The 26515-nt window shown below is 40.7% G+C and overlaps 2 protein-coding genes and 2 long non-coding RNA genes across 5 annotated transcripts in view; 2 read left to right on the forward strand and 2 right to left on the reverse strand.

The window, feature by feature from the left end:
- jph3b (junctophilin 3b) overlaps positions 1–7040 on the reverse strand; it is a 27011-nt gene extending 19971 nt beyond the window's left edge. Inside the window, exon 1 of the mRNA XM_012818362.3 lies at positions 5103–7040. Coding sequence (XP_012673816.2) covers positions 5103–5484 — 382 coding nt within the window. The 5' untranslated portion in view covers positions 5485–7040. The remainder of the gene's footprint in view (positions 1–5102) is intronic.
- On the forward strand, positions 1733–10338 carry LOC116219979. Of its 2 annotated transcripts, XR_006151643.1 has the most exons (5): positions 1733–4166; positions 4550–4600; positions 4852–4940; positions 8866–8977; positions 9901–10338. It is a non-coding gene; the product is annotated as an uncharacterized LOC116219979 (long non-coding RNA). The 2 variants fall into 2 exon arrangements; XR_004163384.2 differs by lacking the exon at positions 4550–4600 and having other exon boundaries at positions 1734–4166.
- Positions 10339–10669: 331 nt separating this feature from the next.
- The window catches only part of zcchc14 (zinc finger, CCHC domain containing 14), a 41239-nt gene continuing 25393 nt past the window's right edge, over positions 10670–26515 (forward strand). The window contains exon 1 of the mRNA XM_031564581.2: positions 10670–12731. Within this exon, the coding sequence (XP_031420441.1) occupies positions 12105–12731 (627 nt within the window). The 5' untranslated portion in view covers positions 10670–12104. The remainder of the gene's footprint in view (positions 12732–26515) is intronic.
- On the reverse strand, positions 23730–24444 carry LOC122128833. The gene is made up of 2 exons (XR_006151645.1): positions 24407–24444; positions 23730–23813 (listed from the first exon to the last, which is right to left on the reverse strand). It is a non-coding gene; the product is annotated as an uncharacterized LOC122128833 (long non-coding RNA).

Consider the following 26515-nt stretch of genomic DNA (forward strand, 5'->3'; position numbering starts at 1 on the left):
TTATTTTATGCATGTTATTTCTGAAGTGTGCTGTGGCTGAGCACGTCATACACACTTCATACACGCCTCCGCTCTCCTGCATGCACACAACACTGTAGAATAGAGTTGCAAATAGATGTATCCTGTTCTATTACATCATCTGTCATTGTGTGAGTGGGAATGGTCAATATAAAATATATCAATATAAAATGATAGTTATGGTCTGATGAGATATAGCTCTCTGACATGCTGGCTTTTCTTTGACTAAATGGTGATGAAACATGCTACTTCTTCTAGGTTGTTTTGATGCAACTTAACTAAAATGATGTGTGTGTGTCTCTCTCTCTCTCTCTCTCTCTCTCTCTCTCTCTCTCTCTCTGTGTGTGTGTGTGTGTGTGGTCGCATGAGGTTATCCTCTACAGGCAGTGCATAGTTGGTAAACGTGACGGCACTAGGTCCTATAGGAATGAGAGCTAAAAACCCAGGGCAGTGATTATGGCACTTGTTGTGTATGTGAGTGTGCATGCTTGTGTGTGCATGTGTTTTTTTATGTGGTATGTGTGCTGGCATTTATGTGAACTTGTGTAATGTGATATGTTTGTGTATGCTTTTGAGGGAGTGTATGAGTACCTCAAATCTGTGTATGTGCGCGCGCCTCAGGGATTGAACTGGCATCTGTGGTTGGTGACGGAGACTCTTGGGTAATACAATCTACCCCTGCTCTTGATCTTAGAAACACGTTTTCTTTCCCCCCCGACCATCTGCAGCTTTCCTTAAGTACGTCATGCTTGTGTGAGGCAACGTTTCTCGCGCAACACGGAAGAACCGTGCCTCCTGGGCATGGACGGATTAAGAAACCACGGGCCCCTGGGCCTGGACATGTTAAAGGCCCCCCCCCCCCTCCGCGAAAAAAATAATTGTGCGCCCGCAAAACACGCACGCACGCACACGCACACACAAACACAACCAACGTGTTGGATTTTACGGTCGAATTAGATACTTTGGCTATTGTATTGGGAAAGAAAACAGGTCAAAGTTTACTCTGTAACATCCAACTTCGGTGAGGTGTGCACTGCCCTGCTATTGTTTCTGACATAAACATGTGACAGGGCAACAGCCGAGTGATTCTTTTCCAAATTGAAACTGATTAAGACCTACCTGAGGGGCAGCATGGGGCAGGAGAGGCTGAATGGGCTGCCTATCCTGTCCATTGAAAAATCGAATCATGCATCACCACTTTTATGTTTGAAAGGCGTCGTCCGGCAGGTGTAGCCTACTGTGCCTGCTTGTAGGTCTTGACTTTCAGATTCTGCGCCTAAACTAGCTATATCGTATCGTCTCATCACATGATCAAATAGAGACTTGACATTGGACAACAAGATACATATTACCCAGCAATCATCATTGCATATCTTTATATGACAAAAATAACAAAGAAAATAAGAAATTATTCATTTAATTGAATCTTTTTTTTTATAGTTTCTATAGTGTATGTACGATAAGCATACAGTATAATTTTGTTATAGATTGCTACTGACGATTCCCCCTAAAAATGATGAAAACCATGACAGAGACAGGTTTGCCATTTTGAGCGAATATATAGCATAAGGTATCCTCAACCCACCCAAAAAGTCATGCTTGATCACCGTCGCATTAATTTAGCTTTTTCTAACACAGCACAGGTACACTCAATTAAAGCCATTAGCAAATTAATAAAATACACCTTTTTCAACCACAAATAAGATACATAACAGCGACTTCACGCAGAGGCTCTGGCCTAGGGGCCCCCTGAGCTCATGGGCCCCTGGGCCTGGGCCCGGTAGGCCCGTTCGTTAATCCATCCCTGCTCCTGGGGCACGGACGCACTTAAACGGTTATTCCTTTGGTGTCACAAATCAGTAACCATGGACAGCCATCCTAATTAGTGTAAACACCATCTACGGAAGGTGAAAATCACACAGGCACCGATGCTAATCGGATAATAATTTTGTAACAGTTACTGCTGCTCCCATGCTGCTTTGCACTAACTCAGTTTTACAGGAGAGCAGTCACGACGCCGCTCTTCTGGCGCTGTCCCTGGTACTGAAATTGAGAGTGGGCGGATGCTTATTTTTGGTTGGCTTAGAACAACGTTCACATACCCAGTTAAAATATGTATTCTAAACACGACAAGAGGAGCCGGTTCTGTATTATAATCACGACGACCCTGTTGCCTACCCAAGCGTGGATGAGCAACTCATATGAGAAATCGTTTCCCGGAGGACTTTTGTGCTCATCAGTGCACATGTGATTTCAGTTCCCCGCAGACATGAGAACCGGGCTCTGACGGCGAAGCCGTAAATATCTGCATGCGCAGTCGATTAGCTCAAAAGCTGCCGGCCCTGATTTTCTTCAGGAGCGAGGCTATGTTCTGTCCGAGAAGCTCGGACTCGCGTGCCAATCATCGGCCACGTAGCCGTGGTTATCAGATTATCTATGTTTGTTTCCTCTCAGCGGACTGCAACTCACATGTCGAAACGAATTCAGAGTCGCGCCCTTCTGTCCACTTGATGCGCTATGATTGTGATGGGCAAAACAGAAACGGTTAATGCGGACAGATCAAAGACGCGGAAACATCACAGCTCCCTGATTTAATCACGCGCCTTCCCCCAGGCTAGATTTATAATCGTTTCTTTAACAATGTGCGCTCATCTGTTTCTAGGTTGGAACAGTCCGAATTCATATTCTCCCTCATATCATAAAAGCATGGAGAGATAATTGGCCGCGTTCAGTACATTCATAAAATCCCTTAATGGGTTAATTTAATCCAGAGATTACAGGGATTTAAAGTAAAGCAGACATGCGTGTGTGTCGCTCTCAAGTGAATTATTAATCTGTCTGTGTTTGACCAAGTCAGCACTAGCACTTCGATGTGTGTGTGTGTGTGTGTGTGTGTGTGTGTGAAAGGAGATTGAGAGTGTGAGGGAGACAGTCTGCGTGTGGGCTATTCGAGCTGTATATAATATACTAAACGGGCCATTATTCGTTATGGAAAACTGAGGAGTCAGTGATTGATTGGGCGACTAAATCAGTTTTCTATTTTTGTTTAGACAGGGACATGACATAAGTAACAAAATATGGGATGACACCATGGAAGTTTACATGAAATAGGCCACAGACAGAGATGTTGACAAAGGTAAGGGGGAAGTCAGGTCAGCATTGGCTGTCTTTATTGCTACAAAAATATGCATGTAAGCTTTCTTTACCAAAATTCAGTTTCCAGGGCGGTACACTTGCTAACGACGCCACACAACCCAAAAATAAAGCCCCTGTTAAAAGCTAAATCTCTCGGTAAGCTTACATCGACTACGAGGCTGTTATCCGGGTAAAGGGATTTCGTTTAGACTTTTCCCTGTCGTGCAGGCAGTGGCGTCCTTCTCATCTGAAAGAGTCTTCATTTGAAGGATTACAATGAGCAGAGAAAAGGCGCACGACTGAGACCGCGATGACTCTAACACTTGTTTTTTTTTTAGCAGATTCAGGAGATTTTATAATAGTTGTGGATTACAACACTTTAAGTGAGACTTGTTGATCACGCATATATTATATGTATGTTTTGGCAGTTTGACAGTTCTAAAAAGTGCGTTACCCTGTTTTTTTCCCTAAGGGATTCCTAGGCCCTCAAATACAATCTTTCCAGATTGCATTTAACAACTGAGTACACCAACACCAGGAAACTGAGTAGGCCAATGACTTAAGATAGAGTTTTGATAGCTTTGCTGCTAACATACGAATTTGTGATGTGAAAGGTAAAAAAAGACTGCATAGTTCATCAGTGGTCATTTCTCCTGGTAACTGTGTGAAAAACCTGGTGCATTGCCCTTGATTCCTTAGTTCAGCTTTACATTTAGCAAAGTGAGGGCCTGTTGATATAAAAGTTTAAAAAAAATACCAATTTTAACACTCCTTCCCATCTCTTCTCCATCTCACTCCCTCTTTCTCTCTCCCTCTGTCTACCTTGGTAATGATTAAGCATCCCAGATTAGCACCCGAGTAGGTAAACACCATTAGCAGAGCGAATCAGCCAATCAGCAACCAGAACACTGGGTCCCTGGTGACAGCTGACCTGCTCCTTGTGCCTCTGGATGTTTCCACGGAAACCTACTGTACAGCGACAGCAGAGCTGTGACAGTCTCAGTATGCACACAGTGAGTGCATGCCCTCTGTGTTTGTATGTGTGTGTGTGTTTGTGTGTGTGAGAAGGATGCTCTGCTGGCATTGGTTGTGCTTGCGTGTGGTGCAGCTGAGATCTTAGAGTGAAGGTTGTCAAAATACAGCATGCCCACCTGTACGGCATCTAAACAAAGCTATTACCGGATGCATGGCATGTTACGGAAAATAAACACTTACATACCCACACAAACACCTGTGCTCCATACAGTTCTAAAAACACTGCATCAGCAATATAGAGCCCTACAAAGTACACCAACACCCTTCACTCTATAACCCTATTCACTGCTCCTTCTGTTTTTCTCCCTCCCTCTATCCCTCCCCGTCTCCCTCTCTCCCTCTCTCTCCCTCCCCTCCTCAGGTTGGTCCTGCTTCCTCTAGTATCTAGTGGGGTCTGTGCCAGGCTTGGCAGGTGTGCTGGCATCTCTCTGTGAGCCTGCAAAATCTGTGTGTGCGTGTGTGTGTTTGTTTGTTTGTTTGTATATATGCTGCTGAGTGTGTGTGAACCACATGTGTGTTACATGTGTGTGTGTGGTGTTTCTGTGTGTATGTATGGCACAGCTGCTGCTGTGTGTGTATATGAGGTTAAGTATGCTTCTACTTGTGTGTGTGTATGTGTGTGTGGAAAGGTATACTGAATCTGGGTATCTCTCCCCTTTGCAGAAGGATGCTCAGCATGATGGAGATGAGAAAGGCAAGATGGAGGAAGATGCATGGTGGATGGAGCAATAAAGCTGGGATGCAGCCAGTAGGTAATATTTTAGCTTTTACGGTTAGAGTGTGTGTGTTTGTGTGCATGAAAAGAAAGAGTGAGACAGAGGGGGCACATAACCTTCTATGTGTGTGTGTGTGTGTGTGTGTGTGTGTATGTATGTGTTTGTGTGTACATGCTCACAAGTGTGCGCTTGTCTCACCTCCGTCCGAGTACGTTTCCGTTCCGTAACCGTCCTGTAGACCATTGTTCCACGTTCCCTCATACTTGCCGCTGGTCCCGGTACTCTCCCGCAGGCCATAGCGGCCCTTGAAACCGTTGGTCCACTCGCCCTTGTAAACCCACTTGCCCTTGTTCTCCACTCCCAGGCCATGCCTCTTGCCCTGGGCCCATGTCCCCTGGTAGGTGTTCCCGCTGGGCCAGGTGTAGATGCCCATCACCTCAAAGCCGTGGCTCCACGAGCCGCAGTACTCGCCCTGGCCCTTGGGGCCCGTGCAGATCCCATGTCCGTGGGCCTTGCCCTCTTCCCAGCCACCACAGTATGACCCCCCATCATCAAAGTTGAACCTGCCCCCAGTGGACATGCATGAAATAGGTTTTGGCAAATACCCCAAACCTCAAAAAAAAAGAAGAAAAGAAAGCGGAAAAAAACAACAACAAACAAACCCTAAGCAAACCCTAATAAGAGGATTGGTGTTGTAGAGAGGTTAAACGATGGGAAGAGCTGATAGGAAGGAGGTATAAAAGCTGATCCCTACAGGTGGTGCTCCCACCCCCTGAGGAAAAGCGTTAGAGCTTCAGACCATTCTCCCTCCACCTCAACTACTGCGACCTAAACTCCAGCTCAGATCAGAGCCCCAGAAGGCGCACACTGGGGAGGAAGCCAAAACTTGCCATGTGTTTCCCCCTTCCCCTCCCCAGCACCCTCTCTTTCTCTCTCTCACTGAGCCCCACTGACTGCTCTGATGCCGGGCCGCTCGGCAACAGCAGCAGCAGCAGCTCCCCCCCCCCTGCGTCAGACGCCTGGAGCTCCACGCAACGCAGGCCAGACACTGCACCGCTCCTGAAAACGATCACACGCCTTCCACTGAGTTACAACACGACATCCCATGGGTTATAACCCATCGCGCAGCATCCGGCGGGTGATATAGGATCATGCAGCAAGCATCCACTGAGTTACAGAGGCAGCCGTGTAGCATCAGCTGCGTTATGAAAATGATAAATCCATGCTAGTGGCGCGGCAGGGACTGAGGCGTCTCCGGTGTGCAGTCATCCCAGCTGACCAGCCGCCGCCGCTGCTGTTGCTGCACTGATTCTCGAAGAGACGGACGGACGGAGGGAGAGAGAAAGGGGGGGAATAACACAAAGAGAGGGAGAGATGAGTCTTGTGCTGGCTTCGCGCTCTCTTTTAGGAAAACAGCACTGCGGTGTGTGATCCAGGCACAGACTCACACACTCCTGCTGCACGCTAACACACATATGCATGCATGCATAAACATGCACACACACACACGCAAACACACACGCAGACACACGCACACACACTCGGCGGTGCTGGCGCAGATCCTCCACAACAAATACAACTGATTAATTTCGCCTCTCCTCTGCCCTCATCTCTCTGTCCCACTCTGTTGTTTCAGCTCTCCCTGCATCTCTCCCTCTCTGTCTCTCTTATTCCCTTCTCTGTCTCTCTGGCTGTTGCGTCTCTTTCCTCAGTGCTGAGGTCAAATATCCACAATCCTGTCCCGTTAAACTGCTCCCTGTGAGTGCGTTGCTCCTGTGGTCCCCATCAACCTGCTCTCATCAGGTTTTTTTTTCTCGCCGTCGCTTGTCGTCGTCTTATTTCCCCTCTCTCTCTCTCCTTCTGCTTTACTCCCTCCCTCTCTCTCTCTGTCTCTCTCTCTCTCTCTCTCTTTCTCTCTCTGTCTCTCTCTCTCTATGGTGTCTCTCAAATCTGCTCATTAGAGGAGGACTGTTCCAACGCAGCCCGCTCCCCCTCCCCCTCACACGCACACACTTTCTCCCTGCTCTTAAAGAAACAGGCACATATTTATGACACTCTCTCTGCTGTTAAAGAAACAGGAGCACATTAATATCCATTTCTGTGCACTTTGCTCACTCCAGACATAGGTCCTCTAAGTTCACAGACCCAGCTTATGTTCTGCAGAACCGTTCAGCGCAGTCTTTCTCATTCTTTAGACAGAATCTCGATGTTTGCCGAATTCTTGTTGATTAGGGGACAAGGGAGGATATGGGAGCCAATTAGCCAGGATGAGATCACATTGAGCCGGGTAAAAATACATTTAGACATGACACTGTTTCCGCAGTAGCCTCACCTGTGCATGGATCACTCCAGGCTCTCGCATGCCACAGGAAAGGAGGGGGGATGGAGGGAGGACCACTGCCTCAATCTCCCAGCACAGGAGTACAGCCTCAATCTCCCAGCACAGGAGTACAGCCTCAATTTCCCAGCACAGGAGTACAGCCTCAATCTCCCAGCACAGGAGTACAGCCTCAATTTCCCAGCACAGGAGTACAGCCTCAATCTCCCAGCACAGTAGTACAGCTTAAATCTCACAGCACACCAATACTACCTCAATCTCACAGCACACCGATACTACCTCAATCTCACAACACACCAACACTACCTCAATATCACAGAACACCAGTACTACCTCAATATCACGGCACACCAATAATGCATCAATCACACAGCACAATGGTACAGTCTTAATCTCACAGAACATCAGTAGAGTCTCAACCTTGCAGTACAGTGCTGCATCATCCTCACAGCACGCCAGTCATGCCGCAACCTCACAGCACACCTGTAATCTCACGATTAGGTCTATCTCAGCCTCACAGCATATCCGATCACAACACACTAGCAATGCATCAACCTAACAGAAGTTCTGCCTCAATGTCTCATCCACTCTACTCATTCGCACATACAGTACATAGCTGCCTTGATAATACTTCATAACACCACCAATGCTAGTGCCTATGTGGGAAGGAGCTGTTCCCAACCATGTAATAGGTCATATTTTGAAAGGGGAACAGCCCAGTGATCACCATTGTGCCATTTCTACACTGATTTTTGTTGGGATATGTAGTTTTTATGTAGATTAACATACTGCCCCCCCCCCCCCCCCCCCAAATGGTTAACAATATAACTGACCCCATCAGTACGAAACAGAATGACCAGATGGGCAGTCAAAGGCCTGTGTTAAGCATGTACGGGTGTGTGTGAGTGTGCACGTTCATGCATGTGGCATGGGTTGCCATTGTGAATGTGAAACGTAAACACATTCTGTCTTTTGGCGAGGTTGTCCTCGTTAGAGCTCGACTAGTTTGGGGTTTCTAATCCCTTTTGTTGTTTCTGCGTCGACGTGCTCCAGGCATACCACCGCAGGGTGTAAACTCTAGTAGAGGAATTGTGTTCATGAGAGGAGCCCATCAAAGCTATCGCCAGCCTGAAACACACAGCCCTAATCAGCTCAGCCTGATCCTATCGGCACAGCTAATCTACTGCAGCACAAAGGTTGAGGGGTTAACAGGAGTGTGTTTGTGTGTGTGTGTGTGTGTCTCAGACTCTCTGAGTATGTGCGTGCGTGTGTGTGTTTGTATGTGTGTGTGGATGTGTGTTTGTCGTAAGCATGCTTTCCACTTCACAAACACATTGCACACATTTCCTTTGTACCTCATTTACACTTCATAAACTTTTACACACACACACACTTACACATACATGCACACATACACACCTCAAACACTTGTGTCACAGTCACGCTATGTAGGTACAGGCAGTTACAGCCAAAATCCACAGCTCTCTTCAAACTCATTTGAGGTGAACATACATGTCTTGCCTAGTAATCTCTGCTTCAGTGACTTAGCTTCAGAGAGTGTGAGGCGTGCTGCCCCATCTGGCTACCGTCCTGAACTGCTGCCTGTTCCCTATGTCACTACAGCTCCCTCTAGCAACGAGTCCTGAGAGGTGCAAGGACAGACTGAAAGATTGTCTCAGCTGCAGCAAAATGATGCACTAATACAAACCAGACTAGATATGTGCTCTTTTTGAAGGTATGTATTTTTAGGTGATTTCAAGATTAAATGCTTTGTCACCAAATCAAATATTGGAAAAATAACAACAGCTCAGTCGCTATTGATAAAAGCTTGACAGATGTGTTTATCTGCCCTTTACATAATGCCATTAACTGAATTTGAAAATGATATCAAAACTATTAAAAAGTGATAAAATACTGTAAACTGTTGCTAAATGTAAACTAAATTATATGCCTACACAGTGATGAAACATATGAATGCTGGTGATAATCTTGACAAAATTATATTTTTTTTATAAAAATCAGCATTTTATGTTTTGAAAATGGCACACGCCATCTGGTGTTTAAAATCATCCTGAACCGATACTGACACATCTACGACCATTTAGTACATAACCACGTAACGAAATGAGCGGCCAACCTCCCCCAGCCCCGTCCATGAGTGTGAGTCTTATTCTCACTAGCTGATCGACACTCATCATTCACACGAATTTACACGCATTATTTACACGCATTAATTATGCAGTTGGCGGAGGCTCAGAGCTGAGGTTGAAGTTACACTTTACTGTGTCAAGTTCTTGGTGGAGTGCACCCTCTAGTGGTACAAAAGTGAAATTATTTCACCTACAGAGCTTGATGTTTGCTGGTTTAATGTCTATCATGCTCATTACATGCCTTTTTCAGTATTAAAGAAAATAAAATGGACCACAATTAATCAGTTATTAGTAATAAATATACACATTTTGTACAGACCTATTAGTTCTTTTTGTTGAGTTTTGATAAAGATCTCCTGGTAAATTAATTTGATTTTTTTTGGCTTTGCCACTATCATGATGGGCTTACTGTTGCAAAATGCCCTGCAGCAATGGTCAGAGTTAATGACCCTGTGTTAATAAACTGAATTGAATGTAGTCAATATTAAAATGGCTGTTTGTGTTGCAGATGGAGAATGTACTGGCACTGACTCTCCTGCTTAGTTGTCTGATTAAGGGGAGTTCCCAGAGAAAAACAGAGACTATCCCACAGAAGAGGAGATGAAGACTTAATTGCAAGTTTATGTCCACGTCCAGGAAGACCAACCCAGCCAGCTTGACAGACATCTCATAGAATGAGATAATGGACTTCAAGTGGGAAGCCAACCTTGTTTGTGGTGGCACTTGCTGCAGTTTAGTAGCAAAATCTAGATTAGTTGAGTATCTCAAGATTGTATCTTATAAATCCGTAAGAGACCTGCAGCAACATCAATGTTTTCTGACTAATCCCTGATGTTGAGGCGCTATAAGATTAGTCATCACTTGATAACAACAGTAAATACAAATGTGTTGTTTATGGAAGGAAACTGAATCACAGGCTATTGAAACACTAGCAATTTGCCATCTCTCCAGGATTTGTATGCATCCAGGACCCTGAGGCGTGCAGGGAAGATTATGGCTGATCCCTCCCACCCTGGACACAAACTCCTTGTGCCACTCCCCTCCGGCAGAAGGCTGCGGTCCATCAGGACCAAAACCTCACGCCACCTGAGCAGCTTCTTCCCGTCTGCGGTTGGCCTCATCAACAAGGCCCGGGACCCCCGCCTCCCAACACGGACTCTAATCCCTTTTTTGCACACTCCTGCTGTAACTTAATATGTGTATTGTTTATTGTGTATGTTTATTGTTTGCACCAACGTACCACAAAAAATTCCTCGTAGGTGAAAACCTACTTGGCAGTAAAAACCTTTCTGATTCTGATTCTGATAATGTAAGATATAATGGGATGACTGATGTTTGTGTGTTGATGTAAGGGGTCAGAGGGTTCGTAGAACTGTTTCGGAGGTGGCTGAAATCGCAGTTGCATTTCTGAAGTCATGTGTTGAGCGTTTTGAGGCCGAGCTCCACTCTGCGTCCATAGTACAGGCAAGGGTCCAAACAGCGGATTCACCGCGTGCTGGCGCCACCGATGGCAGGGTTGACGTCATGATGACAAATCCAGAGCTCAGCATTCTCTGCAGGCCAACGAAGTCAGGCAGTCCATTCTAAACGTCTTATGCGATTAAAAAAAAAAACTGTTCCCTTCTTTTTTTTTCATGCAGTTATGAAATGTGGCGTTTAGTCAATATTTCAGAGTGGACTTCAATTATGTATGCTGAGCTCTTGAAATAAAAACACACTTAACTGTCTAAATCAGAGCGAACTGTAGCGCATGGAAGAAAGTTGTGCTCTGTGGATACTCTACCGGCCAATCTGTGGCGCTTGTGATGTGACAGACATGTAGCCCACCTAATGGAAAACGAGAAAGTGGGCTGGATGACTGTGTGGAGTTTGGGATAGAAGTACACAGCTGTTTCACTCGGTTTCAGGGCACGAGCACCAGGAGATGACAGGAAACGTGTGTTTTTCATTGTCCTGGACCTCGCGGATTTCTCGTAGAGGAGAAGGAAAACTGCGGACCCCATTTGCACAAGAGAAAAGTTGATCGTGACCAGATTTTTCCGAGTAAGCACTGGAGACAAACTTCTATTTGGTTGTACAACTATACGCATTCAGTGGAGTTTACATATGAGGTTGTTTATTGGCAGACGCTCCCGCACAATCTTAAAGTATGCCATGCCACGGATTTTATCTGGGAAAACCTTTGAAGGCGAGCAACAGGGCTTGAGAACATTTGGGACGACAAGAGGAAGACTGTAGAGGAAAACATTTCGCTCTTGACGAGAAATGCTTTTCAACATTTAACATTTTTTTTGTCGTAGGACGGTACATAGTGTGTTCCATAACCAACTGACGTGGGGTTCTCGGGGGGCTGGCCGAGAAAGGAGATCTGGCTGAGGGGGCTGCGCCGCTGCGCGCACACAAACATACACACACACGCGCCCAAACGCTGTCAAAAACTCACACTTTATTTGACTATAATATCCTGAACAAATCCATTGAACAAAATACACGTTACTGAGCTATGGTACAACGAGCGCGAGATCTAAGTGACACAATAGGTTGTTATGCAGGCTTAAACATTTACACATTAAGGCGCACTCCATCCACAATGTCCGGTTGTTGTTAAAGAGTAGCCTAGCAAAGCTACTAGAAAAGCTGAAACGTGTTTCGTTACGAAATAGTTTTCAGTACAATGGAAATGTTAGAATTTTCTTGAGCGGACATAGTTCCATGACCGCGTTAAAGATGGTAGAGACGCGGAGCTCCCTCCAGAGGGAGGGGGTGTACCGCTGGTTCTCCGTCCTGAGCTCGGCACAAAGGGCCGAGTTCTTGTGCGGGCTCCTGGATCTTTGTGTCCCCATTGAGCTGCGCTTCCTCGGTTCCTGTCTAGAGGACTTGGCCCGTAAGGACTACCACTCCCTCAGGGACGCCGAGATAAAAGCCAACAACGCGGCGGACCTCGCGAACCTCACCAACATCACGGACGAGGTGGTGAGGAGCAAGTTACTTATTTCCCTCGCGCTGCTCAGCTCGGATAACCGGGAGGCGGCCGGGGTCCTTTTTCGTACGCTAACGCACATCGACACCATCATCAACAACTATGGGTTGCAGCTTAATGACGGCCAGACAGGCGAACAGTTTCTCTTGCTCTTCACCATGGCGTCCAACCACCCCGCTTTCAGCTTTCATCAGAAACAGGTGCTGCGCCACGGGCTTACACAGATCCAGGAGATCCTGCAGCTTACCGGCGGCGAGCAGCAGCACACCACGCCACTCACCCAGGCATGCCCTGTGCCCACATGTATAACTGCGCCTTCGATCAACTCCTGCCACACCGGTTGCGCATGTGCCAGCACGGTAGGTGCTTTACAGTAGGTCAATATTTGAACCAGGTGTTAGAGTATGTGTACTTTTTCTCACCAGTGGGCCCCAAAGCTTCACATCCCTTAACTCATCCAGGCAACATCATTATGAAAGCGTATGTAAGGCTGTAGCAGTGGCACAGTTTAATGTTATAGTCCAGATGCACTAGTATTAGTCCTAGAATAGCTGAAAAGCATTGTGGGAGGGAGACAGGTATTGTGTTGGCCTGCATAAACTTGTTGGTGAATATTACTTGTGTGTCTATGGGAAATGAAGTGTGTGTTGTGTGCATGTGTGTGTTTGTAGTTGGTCCTCTCATCAGTCAGTCATTTAAGCCAGTCATTTAAGCCCATACCTCAAACAGACCCCACACATAGCTCAAAGGGCTTAAAGCACCGCAAAGTAACAGGAGACACACTGATGGCTGTCATATCACTGCTCACTGGAAGAGGAGTGTGTGTGTCTGTCTGTCCGGTGTGATTTGCATGCTTGACAGTGACAATGGCTATGGCATCTTTGTTTCACCAAGCATGTGCCTCTCTTGTTTTTATGGCACCACTGTGCTATGTGTGTCTGATAGTAACGAATTGTTAAGAAGTGTTAAGTCCTCACTCAGTGTTAGGTAGTCCACCTGTACATTCACGTGCTATTTCAACATTAGGACTGTGGTTGAAATAGACCTGCATAGTTAAGTTAGTCTGAAATCAAATTATCCATAATTAGTGGAATTATCCAGAAATAGTGTTTTTTTCCTGCATATGAGCATGTAACAACACATAGCTATGGAGTATCTGGGGTTGCCTCGTACTGGTACCTTGTGATTCGTCCTTACCTGCCTACCTCTGTTGCAGCGTTTGACCCCCTCTTTTAGACCTCCTTGCTGACCTCCTTGCATTTTGAGGAGTTCAGAACTGATCTATCCTCAACGCAGGACCTCATATTGCCAGTTTGCAGTGTGATTCACCAGTGTGGTGGTTCCTTGTTTAACTGTACCTTAGATAACAATTATAACGACAGTGGCTGCACCCTGGAACAGATGTGACCATGAACCCATGTAGATCCCCACTACAGGAAGCTGCTGTGTGGGCCTGGCCAAGCCCAGATCAGTGACCAGGCTATGCTGGGTCAAACCTGGGTGTAAAAATGGTCACCATCCCTGTGGTCAAGAAATTGGAGTGCACTCTCTCAAAGCCAAGGCCTTGAACACTTCTCACAGCGAATGGTATAATAAGTGAAGAGTAGGTTAATGTAGGTGAAGGGTGAGCATGTCTCAGGGGTACAAAATCCATGCAAGCCTTTGATAGACACCTTGCAGACTGGAGAATAACACAATGCTGTAGTAGCCAGTCTGAAGGGTTGTTTATCTAGACCACGATCTGTATACCCAGGAGGAAATGACAGAAAGTATCTGTAAATAAATATGCTCAGCGTAAACACACACACAAACACACACACACACACACACACACACACACACACACACACACACACACACACACACACACACACACACACACATACACACACACACACACACACACACACACACACACTACAGGCACAGTACACTCACACATACACCACAAAGTACACACATACGGCAAGTGATGAATGTTTTAGGTAACCCCTACCCGTATCACATGCATAAAGTCCTTGGTTTTAAACCCGAAGACGAAGTTGATGTACACTGATATCTTGTATTTATGAAACATGAAGTTTCATGAAGTGAAATAAGGGATTCTGTTATGTCTCCATGCTCACAAAATGTCTCACAAATTTTATGCATAAGTTTATATCTGTAGCAATAGTAATGCACTGTCCATAGTTTACATGCCTTTAGGGTTGCCAACCGTCCCGTAAGATATGGAATCATCCCGTAGTTGGAAACTAAAAGACGTGTTCTGTGTTGAGCTGATTCGGGATGTGCTTTGTTCTATATTTGTGATGCACTGACAGATTTCCTATAGTGTAACTGTAACTCAGTAAAATCTTTGATATTGTTCCATGATGCATTTATGTTTCTTTTTTAATACAATACAAAAATTGTACAAATACACCACATAAATGATGAAACAGTTTTCATCCCCCACTCTGAGCTGTGCCCATGCCTCTGAGCTGTCTGGCCAGACCCAGATAGTATCACAGTCTGGTCTCATTAGCTGGGTTTCCATCCAACTTTTTAGTGCAAGTTTTGACCATTCGAATAAGAAATCCTGAGTGGAAATGCATAAAATCAATCAAGTCGAATAAGAAATGAACTACCGATTCAATAGGATATAATGCTGTGACGGTTGATGGCACTTACAGCTGTTCACAACTCCTCCCTTTATTAGGAGTGTCCATGTTTAATTTGCTTAGTAGTGGATGGAAACAGGCACGGACTCACATTTCCTTTTCCGAATTTTCATGAATGCCTTAAAATATGCGAATGAGTTGGATGAAAACCCAGTTAGTGCTCTCTTCTCGTCCATCTCAGTCTGCTCTGCAGACAAGGATGAGGTCCAAACCTGCCAGCAATCTCCCACTGTGACAGCACAGTATACTCTTTTAGCATGTAGATGATAGAGTAGACATGGCTGCTTCAAATGACCCCTTGTTTGAGTCGAGTTTACTTCTGTGACTGAGGTCTGCTCCTGTTCTGAGGGTGGAGATAGTGACATGTGTATATGTGTAGTCTGTTTGTTGGTGCTACTGCTGTGAGAGAGAAGAGCACACACACACACACACACACACACACACACACACACAAACACACACACACACATACACACACACACACACACACACACACACACACAGACGCACACACACACTAACACACACACACACACACACACACACACACACACACACACACACACACATACACAAAGTGTTCTCTGATGTTTACCTGTGCCTCCTATTCCCACAGGAAGTGACATCACTTCCGGCAGAATCTTACAGCTTTCAGGGCTGGGAAAAACTAGTCTGTTAGTGTACAGTTGGCTGTCTTATGGGCCTGGCTACAGTACCATGGGCCTGCCTGTCTGGTGGGCTATCCTGGTTTGTGATTGGCTGTACTGGTGGAGACCAGTGGTGTTTTTTTAACTGGATAGCCAGCTTGGCAGTGGTCCTGGTGAGATGTAGGCTTTTTAAACATGTGCCTGCGGGAAAGTCCCGCCACAGCAGCAGCAGTGTGTGTGTGTGTGTGTGTGTGTGTGCTCACACACACTGGGATTGAATGTTTTGTGGGTGTTGGCTGGAGTTGAGCGCAGCTCAGCACATTTCTTCAGGCTGAACTCAGGCGTGTGTGTGTGTGTGTGTGTGTGTGTGTGTGTGTGTGTGTGTGTGTTTGAAGCTCTCCTGTGAATCATCAGGAAGTACACACAGCTCACTGATTCAAAAGACCTCTGAGCTAACCCAAACATGAGTAGTACACACACACACACTCATATTTTTTGCCTCTCACTTACAAAAACTTCTTCCCTTCTGTTCCCTTCTGTGATACACTCACATCTATAAACAGAATAGTCCTTTCATTCATCTGTAAACCCCCCAACACACACACACAAATATGTAAATACACAGTAATCACTGCTCAAGGGTCCTGTGAGGAGCTACTATTCTCCATGTGTTTGTATGGTGAAGAGGTGACATCCTTGTTATTACCATGTGTACTTGTGTATGTGTAGTTGTATTTTTGCATAGTATTCCTGTACTGTACCTCTATAATATTAGTCCTCATTTGTGTTTTTGATTTTATTTCAATTGTTTTCTTTTTATTATTATTGTTATTATTATTATTATTATTATTTTACGATGTACAGGCTACAACCATCTCTGGAATAGGCCATGGCAAATTAATAGTCCAGGCAAAGTAGCGTTTTACAACAGACTAATTGTAAAATATTTTTTTTCAGCATAGATCATTACTATGATGTGTCCAGAACAACATACTAAAAGTCCTAAGAAATCCTAGTTGAGGAAATATGTTTAATTCTCATCAATCTGAGATGTTTGCTAATAATGCATGGCAAAAATACACCTCAAAAATGTTCCTTTACTCCTATCAAAATGAAACTTTACACAATGAAAGTACCCATGAAAAGTGAAATCTTTTGTATTATAAGTTTCTTTTTAAATTAATTTGAATATGCACATGAGCTCCACACTTATTGAATATGTCCATAGGCAGAAACACCATTCATATGTATGACAAATACATCGGCCCAATCTTCATCCAATCATCCTACTGCCAATGGGAGATGGCAATGCTGCTTTTAGACTGGCCTCTAACCTGAAAACTGCCTGGCTTGGTAGTACCTGCCAGGGGTATGGTGTTTCTGCCTATGCAATTAGGACATATTCAATAAGTGTGACGCTCATGTGCATATTCAAATTCATTTCAAGAGAAACTTGTAATACAAAAAAAGTAACTTTTCATGTATACTTTTACTATTTAAAGTGTTATTGTGGTAGGAGTAAAGGAAACAAATAAGCCTATTTGGGTGTATTGTGGGCATATTCGATTAGTGTATAGCTCATTTGCATATTAAAATTCATTTTCAAAGGAACTTGTAATACACAAAATTTACTTTTCATGGGTACTTTCATTGTGTAATTACATTTTTGAGGTGTATTTTTGCCATGCATTATTCTCAGATTGATGAGAATTAAACATATTTCCTCAACTAGGATTTCTTAAGACTTTTAGTATGTTGTTCTGGACACCTCATAGAAATGATCTATGCTGAAAATATTTTTATTTTACAATTAATTCTATTTTTGGCTCCAAAATGGGTTACTTTGCCTGGCCTATAAGTGCATCAATAAGTTCTCTCTTTAATGCATTTAAAATAAAAAAAAACATCAAATACATAGTGATCTAGGCCCAGGATGAAGAAACCTCAAAATCAGAGCCTTGAAGGGTTCAGACAAATGAACACTTGAATGAATGAATGAATGAATGAATGTTGAGCGCTAAATGATGGCAAATTAATCGGAGGTCAGCTCTGATCAGACATCTGCATTTCTAACAGATTCAGTACACCAGTACAAGAAGTTATTATATATTTGCTATACTCATATACTCATACTTACATACATTATATACTGTGTTATAAACTACATACTCATTATATACTGTGTTATAAACTTATACTTATACTTTTATGTCAGGAAGTTGAATAGCCTCCAGGTGAACACATTTTGTGGGACCCCCCCAGGGTCTGAGATCAAGGAGATTATTTTAGCACTACAATATTTGAATAACATGAACTGAAATATGAATTGTTCTTTTCCACTTTAATATTATGAATCTCCATTACACACCCTTGCACAATCCAATCATGTGGCCATTTCTGGTATCCAATACAGTGAGGTGTGAAATATGCCAACCTTCTAACTTGGGCTCTAATACCCATCATTGCAGCCTCTCTGATCCATAATCCTATTATAATGTAATGTAAGCTTTCAGTGTTTTGGCCCATCCCAACACAGCCATCTCTCTATGAATGAGAAGAGCACCTGTCTTCCAAAATATCTCCTAAAGGGTCAAAGCAAAACATTGCACAGCACATTTATGCACCATTTCTGTCATGGATTTATAGTTCATAGCTCAGGTGTTTAGCAGGCGCTTTTGTCAAAATCAACTTACAAAACATTTGAAAAAATAAATAAAGCAAACAACAATGAGAAAAATAACGCAACAAAAGAGGGACATGTGAACTGTGACATGACATGACGTGGAAGCACTCCTGGTGAATCTGCGGTAATTGGTTACAGATGTTTGAACTGAGAGTCTGTGGTACTGCACAGACTGTAGCCAGCTCGAGTGGAGTGTGTCTTCCTCTCGGGAAAAGACAGTATAATTGGAAAAAGCTACAAAACAAAACAAAACAAAACTTGGAAGATGGAAAGTCAGACTGCAGGGAAATAGGAAGGTTAGAGATCTGGAGACCTGGAGAGGCCCAATGCTGGTATGGTGCCTCAAAGCTGGTTCATGAATTGTGAATCATAGCTGATCTGGCCCTAAACTGGTGAATGGGCACCGGATCATCAGGACCAGATGCCCTCAAGCTGCTGAATGACTCAGTGCTCCTCTGAGATGGCTGTGACTCAACTGAGCCCATTTAGTATATTGGCTTAGACTGTTACTCTAGTAATATATTGGCTTAGAGTCTTAGTCCAGTAGTATATTGGCCTTGACTGTTACTCCAGTAGTATATTGGCTTTGACTTTTACTCACTGGTTCATTCGTCAATGTGTGTGTGTGTGTTTGAGTTTAAATGTTTTTATAAATGTAACAAAAGTGTGTGTGCAAGCATGTGAGGATGTGTTTGTGTGAGGTGTCTGTGTGGGAATGACTGTGCACACATGTTTGTGTGGGTCTGTATATGTGCGTGTGTGTGTGTGCACTGCAAAAAATCAGCCTTCAAAAACAAGAAAAAAAAGTAAAAAAAGGGGGTATATATCACTTAAAATAAGCTAAATTATCTGCCAACAGAACAGGAAGATTTGACTTACCAAGACTTTGTAAAAAAAGTAAAAATATCTAGCCTCAAAGAACCCAAATGTATCTTAAAACGAGTGTGGCCAGACTAAAAACAAGTACATTTGTCAAAATATTTAAGAATTATTTTCTCAATATGTAGGAAAACGTTCTTATATTCAGCAAATGCTAGCACCATCATCTTGAAATGAGGCTATATGTTAGGCAATATATCTTGAAATCAGTACAACTACACTTAAAACAAGCACATATGCCTAAATACAAAACAAATGTAAGAATTATTTTCTCAAGATTTAAGAATGTTTTTCTCACTATGTAGAAAAATGTGCTTATATTAAGCAAATGTTAGCACCATTATCTTGAAATTAGGCTATTTGTTAGGCAATTTATCTTGAAATCAGTAAAGCTACACTACAAACAAGTGCATTTGCCTAAATAAAAAAAAAATGAAGAATAATGTTCTCAATATGTATAAATATTTGCTTAAATTAAGCATATGCTAGCCCCATCATCTTGAAATGAGGCAATATGTTAAGCAATTTATCTTGAAATCTGTTTCACCACACTTAAAACAAGTAAATATGCCTAAATTAAAAAAGAAATAAGAATTTTTTTCTCAATATATAGAAAAATGTGCTTGTATTCAGTTAATTCTAGCACCATCATCTTGAAATGAGGCTATATGTTAGGCAATTTCTCTTGAAATCAGTAAAACTGCACTACAAACAAGTGCATATGCCTAAATACAAAATAATGTCAGAATTATTTTCTCAATATATAGAAAAATGTACTTATATTCAGCAAATGATAGCACCATCATCTTGAAATGAGTCTACATGCTAGGCAATTTATCTTGAAATCAGTAAAGCTACACTACAAACAAGTGCATTTGCCTAAATAAAAAAAATATGAAGAATTTTTTCAGAATTATTTTCTCGAAATGTAAAAAATGTGCTTATATTCAGCAAATGATAGCACCATCATCTTGAAATGAGGCTATATGCTAGGCAATTTATCTTGAAATCAGTAAAGCTACTCTAAAAACAAGTGCATTTGCCTAAATACAAAAAAAATTAAGAATTATTTTCTCGAAATGTAGAAAAATGTGCTTATATTCAGCAAATGATAGCACCATCATCTTGAAATGAGGCTATATGTTAGGCAATTTATCTTGAAATCAGTACAGCTTCACTTAAAACAAGTACATTTGCCTAGATGCCCAAAATATATAAGAATTATTTTCTCAATATGTTGGAAAATGTGCTTATATTCAGCAAATGCTAGCACCATCATCTTGAAATAAGGCTATATGTTAGGCAATTTATCTTGAAATCAGTAAAGCTACAATAAAAACAAGTACATTTGCCTAGATACTGTAAGAATTATTTTCTCAATATCTAGGACAATTTGCTTAAATTCAACGATTTTTTTAATTTCTAATTATTATTTTTCAAGCTTTATTTTTTCGGCTTTTTTGCCTTTACTCAGATAGGACAGTAGAGCGAGACAGGAAGCGAGCTGGAGGGAGGGATTGAGAAATGACCGCAAGTTGGACTCGAACCTGAACTCTTACCTGTATCCCCATCTTACCCATTCATGGTGCAGGGTTGCTGCCGCTTGTGCCACAGCTCCATCCCTAAAACAGTCATCTGTTGAGGATATTGCCATTTGTTTTGGAGAGTTTTGAAGTCAAATGCTCTTACCCGGTAGGAAGAAATATCTTGTCAAACAAAAAACAAGTATATATTGCCTTGATTTAAGATATTTTATCTTATTAAGATGGTGTATCTTAATAAGGTACTATAACTTGTTACTGAGATTTATAAAAAATGAAGAATAATGTTCTCAATATGTATAAATATTTGCTTAAATTAAGCATATGCTAGCCCCATCATCTTGAAATGAGGCAATATGTTAAGCAATTTATCTTGAAATCTGTTTCACCACACTTAAAACAAGTAAATATGCCTAAATTAAAAAAGAAATAAGAATTTTTTTCTCAATATATAGAAAAATGTGCTTGTATTCAGTTAATTCTAGCACCATCATCTTGAAATGAGGCTATATGTTAGGCAATTTCTCTTGAAATCAGTAAAACTGCACTACAAACAAGTGCATATGCCTAAATACAAAATAATGTCAGAATTATTTTCTCAATATATAGAAAAATGTACTTATATTCAGCAAATGATAGCACCATCATCTTGAAATGAGTCTACATGCTAGGCAATTTATCTTGAAATCAGTAAAGCTACACTACAAACAAGTGCATTTGCCTAAATACAAAAAAATTAAGAATCATTTTCTCGAAATGTAGAAAAATGTGCTTATATTCAGCAAGTGATAGCATCATCATCTTGAAATGAGGCTATATGCTAGGGAATTTATCTTGAAATCAGTAAAGCTACACTTAAAACAAGCACATATGCCTAAATACAAAATACTGTCAGAATTATTTTCTCAATATATAGAAAAATTTACTTATATTCAGCAAATGATAGCACCATCATCTTGAAATGAGTCTACATGCTAGGCAATTTATCTTGAAATCAGTAAAGCTACACTACAAACAAGTGCATTTGCCTAAATAAAAAAAAATGAAGAATCATTTTCTCGAAATGTAGAAAAATGTGCTTATATTCAGCAAGTGATAGCATCATCATCTTGAAATGAGGCTATATGCTAGGGAATTTATCTTGAAATCAGTAAAGCTACACTTAAAACAAGCACATATGCCTAAATACAAAATAATGTCAGAATTATTTTCTCAATATATAGAAAAATGTACTTATATTCAGCAAATGATAGCACCATCATCTTGAAATGAGTCTACATGCTAGGCAATTTATCTTGAAATCAGTAAAGCTACACTAAAACAAGTACATTTGCCTATATACCAAAATATTTAAGAATAATTTTCTCAATATGTAGGAAAACGTGCTTATATTCACTAAATGCTAGCACCATCATCTTGAAATGAAGCTACATGCTAGGAAATTTATCTTGAAATCAGTACAGCTACACTAAAACAAGTACATTTGCCTATATACCCAAATATTTAAGAATTATTTTCTCAATATGTAGAAAAAGGTGCTTATATTCAGCACATGCTAGCACCATCATCTTGAAATGAGTCTACATACTAGGCAATTTATCTTGAAATCAGTACAGCTACACTAAAACAAGTACATTTGCCTAAATACAAAAAAATTTAAGAATTATTTTCTCGAAATGTAAAAAATGTGCTTATATTCAGCAAATGATAGCACCATCATCTTGAAATGAGGCTATATGCTAGGCAATTTATCTTGAAATCAGTAAAGCTACTCTAAAAACAAGTGCATTTGCCTAAATACAAAAAAAATTAAGAATTATTTTCTCGAAATGTAGAAAAATGTGCTTATATTCAGCAAATGATAGCACCATCATCTTGAAATGAGGCTATATGTTAGGCAATTTATCTTGAAATCAGTACAGCTTCACTTAAAACAAGTACATTTGCCTAGATGCCCAAAATATATAAGAATTATTTTCTCAATATGTTGGAAAATGTGCTTATATTCAGCAAATGCTAGCACCATCATCTTGAAATAAGGCTATATGTTAGGCAATTTATCTTGAAATCAGTAAAGCTACAATAAAAACAAGTACATTTGCCTAGATACTGTAAGAATTATTTTCTCAATATCTAGGACAATTTGCTTAAATTCAACGATTTTTTTAATTTCTAATTATTATTTTTCAAGCTTTATTTTTTCGGCTTTTCTCAGATAGGACAGTAGAGCGAGACAGGAAGCGAGCTGGAGGGAGGGATTGAGAAATGACCGCAAGTTGGACTCGAACCTGAACTCTTACCTGTATCCCCATCTTACCCATTCATGGTGCAGGGTTGCTGCCGCTTGTGCCACAGCTCCATCCCTAAAACAGTCATCTGTTGAGGATATTGCCATTTGTTTTGGAGAGTTTTGAAGTCAATGCATATGTGCAATTGATCATTGAGATAATAGAGACCGCAGTGTTACACCTAAACAGCATTATGTGATTAATTTGCCATCAGAGATCAAATCATTGGGTCCAATGGTCAGACATATGTGTATGTGGTTCGAGTCTTAACATTGTTTCTTTAAACAATGGGCATCTAAGCTCAAATTCAAGTACATTTGTCTTGATTCTGACTTTGACAAAGCAGTTTTGTACTTGCCAGTGGTGATGAAACTAGTTCCAAGCACTAACTTGCTCAGAACCAATAATAAAATCTCAGTAACAGGTTATAGTACCTTAGGCAATTTATCTTGAAATCAGTAAAGCTTTTCAAGAACATTTGCCTAGATACCGTAAGAATTATTTTCTCAATATCTAGGACAATTTGCTTAAATATAGCGATTTTTTTTTGCTCAGAACCAGTAATAAAATCTCAGTAACAAGTTATAGTACCTTATTAAGATACACCATCTTAATAAGATAAAATATCTTAAATCAAGGCAATATATACTTGTTTTTTGTTTGACAAGATATTTCTTCCTACCGGGTAAGAGCATTTGACTTCAAAACTCTCCAAAACAAATGGCAATATCCTCAACAGATGACTGTTTTAGGGATGGAGCTGTGGCGCAAGCGGCAGCAACCCTGCACCATGAATGGGCAAAATTGGGATACAGGTAAGAGTTCAGGTTCGAGTCTGACTTGCGGTCATTTCTCAATCCATCCCTCCAGCTCGCTTCCTGACTCTACCTACTGTCCTATCTGAGTAAAGGCAAAAAAGCCGAAAAAATAAAGCTTGAAAAATAATAATACAAAATAAAAAAACGGAACTAAATTTAAGCAAATTGTCCTAGATATTGAGAAAATAATTCTTACCGTATCTAGGCAAATGTACTTGTTTTTAGGGTAGCTTTACTGATTTCAGGATAAATTGCCTAACATATAGCCTTATTTCAAGATGATGGTGCTAGCATTTGCTGAATAAAAGCACATTTTCCAAAATATTGAGAACATTATTCTTAAATATTTTGACAAATGTACTTGTTTTTAGTCTGGCCACACTAGTTTTAAGATATATTTGGGTTCTTTGAGGCTAGATATTTTTACTTGTTTTACAAACTCTTGGTAAGTCAAATCTTCCTGTTCTGTTGGCAGATAATTTTGCTTATTTTAAGTGATATATGCCCCATTTTTTTACTTTCTTTTCTTGTTTTTAAAGGCTGATTTTTTGCAGTGTAGGAAGAAATATCTTGTCAAACAAAAAACAAGTATATATTGCCTTGATTTAAGATATTTCATCTTACTAAGATGGTGTATCTTAATAAGGTACTATAACTTGTTACTGAGATTTTATTACTGGTTCTGAGCAAAAAGAATCCCTATATTTAAGCAAATTGTCCTAGATATTGAGAAAATAATTCTTACGGTATCTAGGCAAATGTTCTTGTTATTAGTGTAGCTTTACTGATTTCAAGATTAATTGCCTAACACATTATCTACATTTCGAGAAAATAATTCTGACATTTTTTTTGTATTTAGGCAAATGTACTTGTTTTTAGAGTAGCTTTACTGATTGCAAGATAAATTACCTAGCATATAGCCTCATTTCAAGATGATGGAACTATCATTTGCTGAATATAAGCACATTTTTCTACATTTCGGTAAAAATAATTCTTAAGTTTTTTTTTATTGAGGCAAATGTACTTGTTTTTAGAGTAGGTTTACTCATTTCAAGATGAATTGCCTAGCATATAGCCTCATTTCAAGATGATGGGGCTATCATTTGCTGAATATAAGCACATTTTTCTATATATTGAGAAAATAATTCTGACATTCTTTTGTATTCGGGCATATGTGCTTGTTTTTAGTGTAGTTGTACTGATCTCAAGATAAATTGCCTAGCATGTAGACTCATTCTAAAATGATGGTGCTAACATTTGCTGAATATAAGCATTTTTTTCTATATATTGAGAAAATAATTCTTAAATCTTTTGGGTATATAGGCAAATGTACTTGTTTTAGTGTAGCTGTACTGATTTCAAGCTACATTGCCTAGCATATAGCTTCATTTCAAGATGATGGTTCTAGCATTTGCTGACTATAACTACATTTTTCTACATTTTGAGAAAATAATTCTTACATTTCTTTGTATTTAGGCAAATATACTTGTTATTAATGTTGCTTTACAGATTTCAAGATAAATTGCCTGGCATGTAGACTCATTTCAAGATGATAGTGCTAGCATTTGCTGAATTTAAGCACATATTCCTACTTATTGAGAAAATATTTCTTAAATCTTTTGGGTATATAGGCAAATGTACTTGTTTTTAGTGTAGCTGTACTGATTTCAAGGTAAATTGCCTAGCATGTAGACTCATTTCAAGATGATGGTGCTATCATTTGCTGAATATAAGCACATTTTTCTATATATTGAGAAAAATTATTCTGACATAATCTTGTATTTAGGCATATGTGCTTGTTTTAAGTGTAGCTGTACTGATTTCAAGATAAATTGCCTAGCATGTAGACTCATTTCAAGATGATGGTGCTATCATTTGCTGAATATAAGCAAATATTTCTACATATTGAGAACATTATTCTTCATTTTTTTTTATTTAGGCAAATGCACTTGTTTGTAGTGTAGCTTTACTGATTTCAAGATAAATTGCCTAACACATAGCCTTATTTCAAGATAATGGTGCTAGCATTTTCTGAATTTAAGCACATTTTCCTACATATTGAGAAAATTATTCTTAAATGTTTTTGTATCTAGGCAAATGTACTTGTTTTTAGTGTAGCTGTACTGATTTCAAGGTAAATTGCCTAGCATGTAGACTCATTTCAAGATGATGGTGCTATCACTTGCTGAATATAAGCACATTTTTCTATATATTGAGAAAAATTATTCTGACATAATCTTGTATTTAGGCATATGTGCTTGTTTTAAGTCTAGCTGTACTGATTTCAAGATAAATCGCCTAGCATGTAGACTCATTTCAAGATGATGGTGCTATCATTTTCTGAATATAAGCACATTTTTCTACATATTGAGAAAATCATTCTTATTTTTTTTTGTATCTAAGCAAATGTACCTGTTTGTAGTGGAGTTTTACTGATTTCAAGATAAATTGCCTAACATATAGTCTTCTTTCAAGATGATGGTACTAGCATCTGCTAAATATAAGCACATTTTCCTACATATTGAGAAAATAATTCTTATATTTTTTTCTAGACAAATGTACTTGTTTTTAGTGTAGGTTTACTGGTTTTAAGATCAATTGCCTAACATATAGCCTTACTTCAAGAT

This window comes from Clupea harengus, chromosome 3, assembly GCF_900700415.2.
Source record: "Clupea harengus chromosome 3, Ch_v2.0.2, whole genome shotgun sequence".
NCBI lineage: Eukaryota > Metazoa > Chordata > Actinopteri > Clupeiformes > Clupeidae > Clupea > Clupea harengus.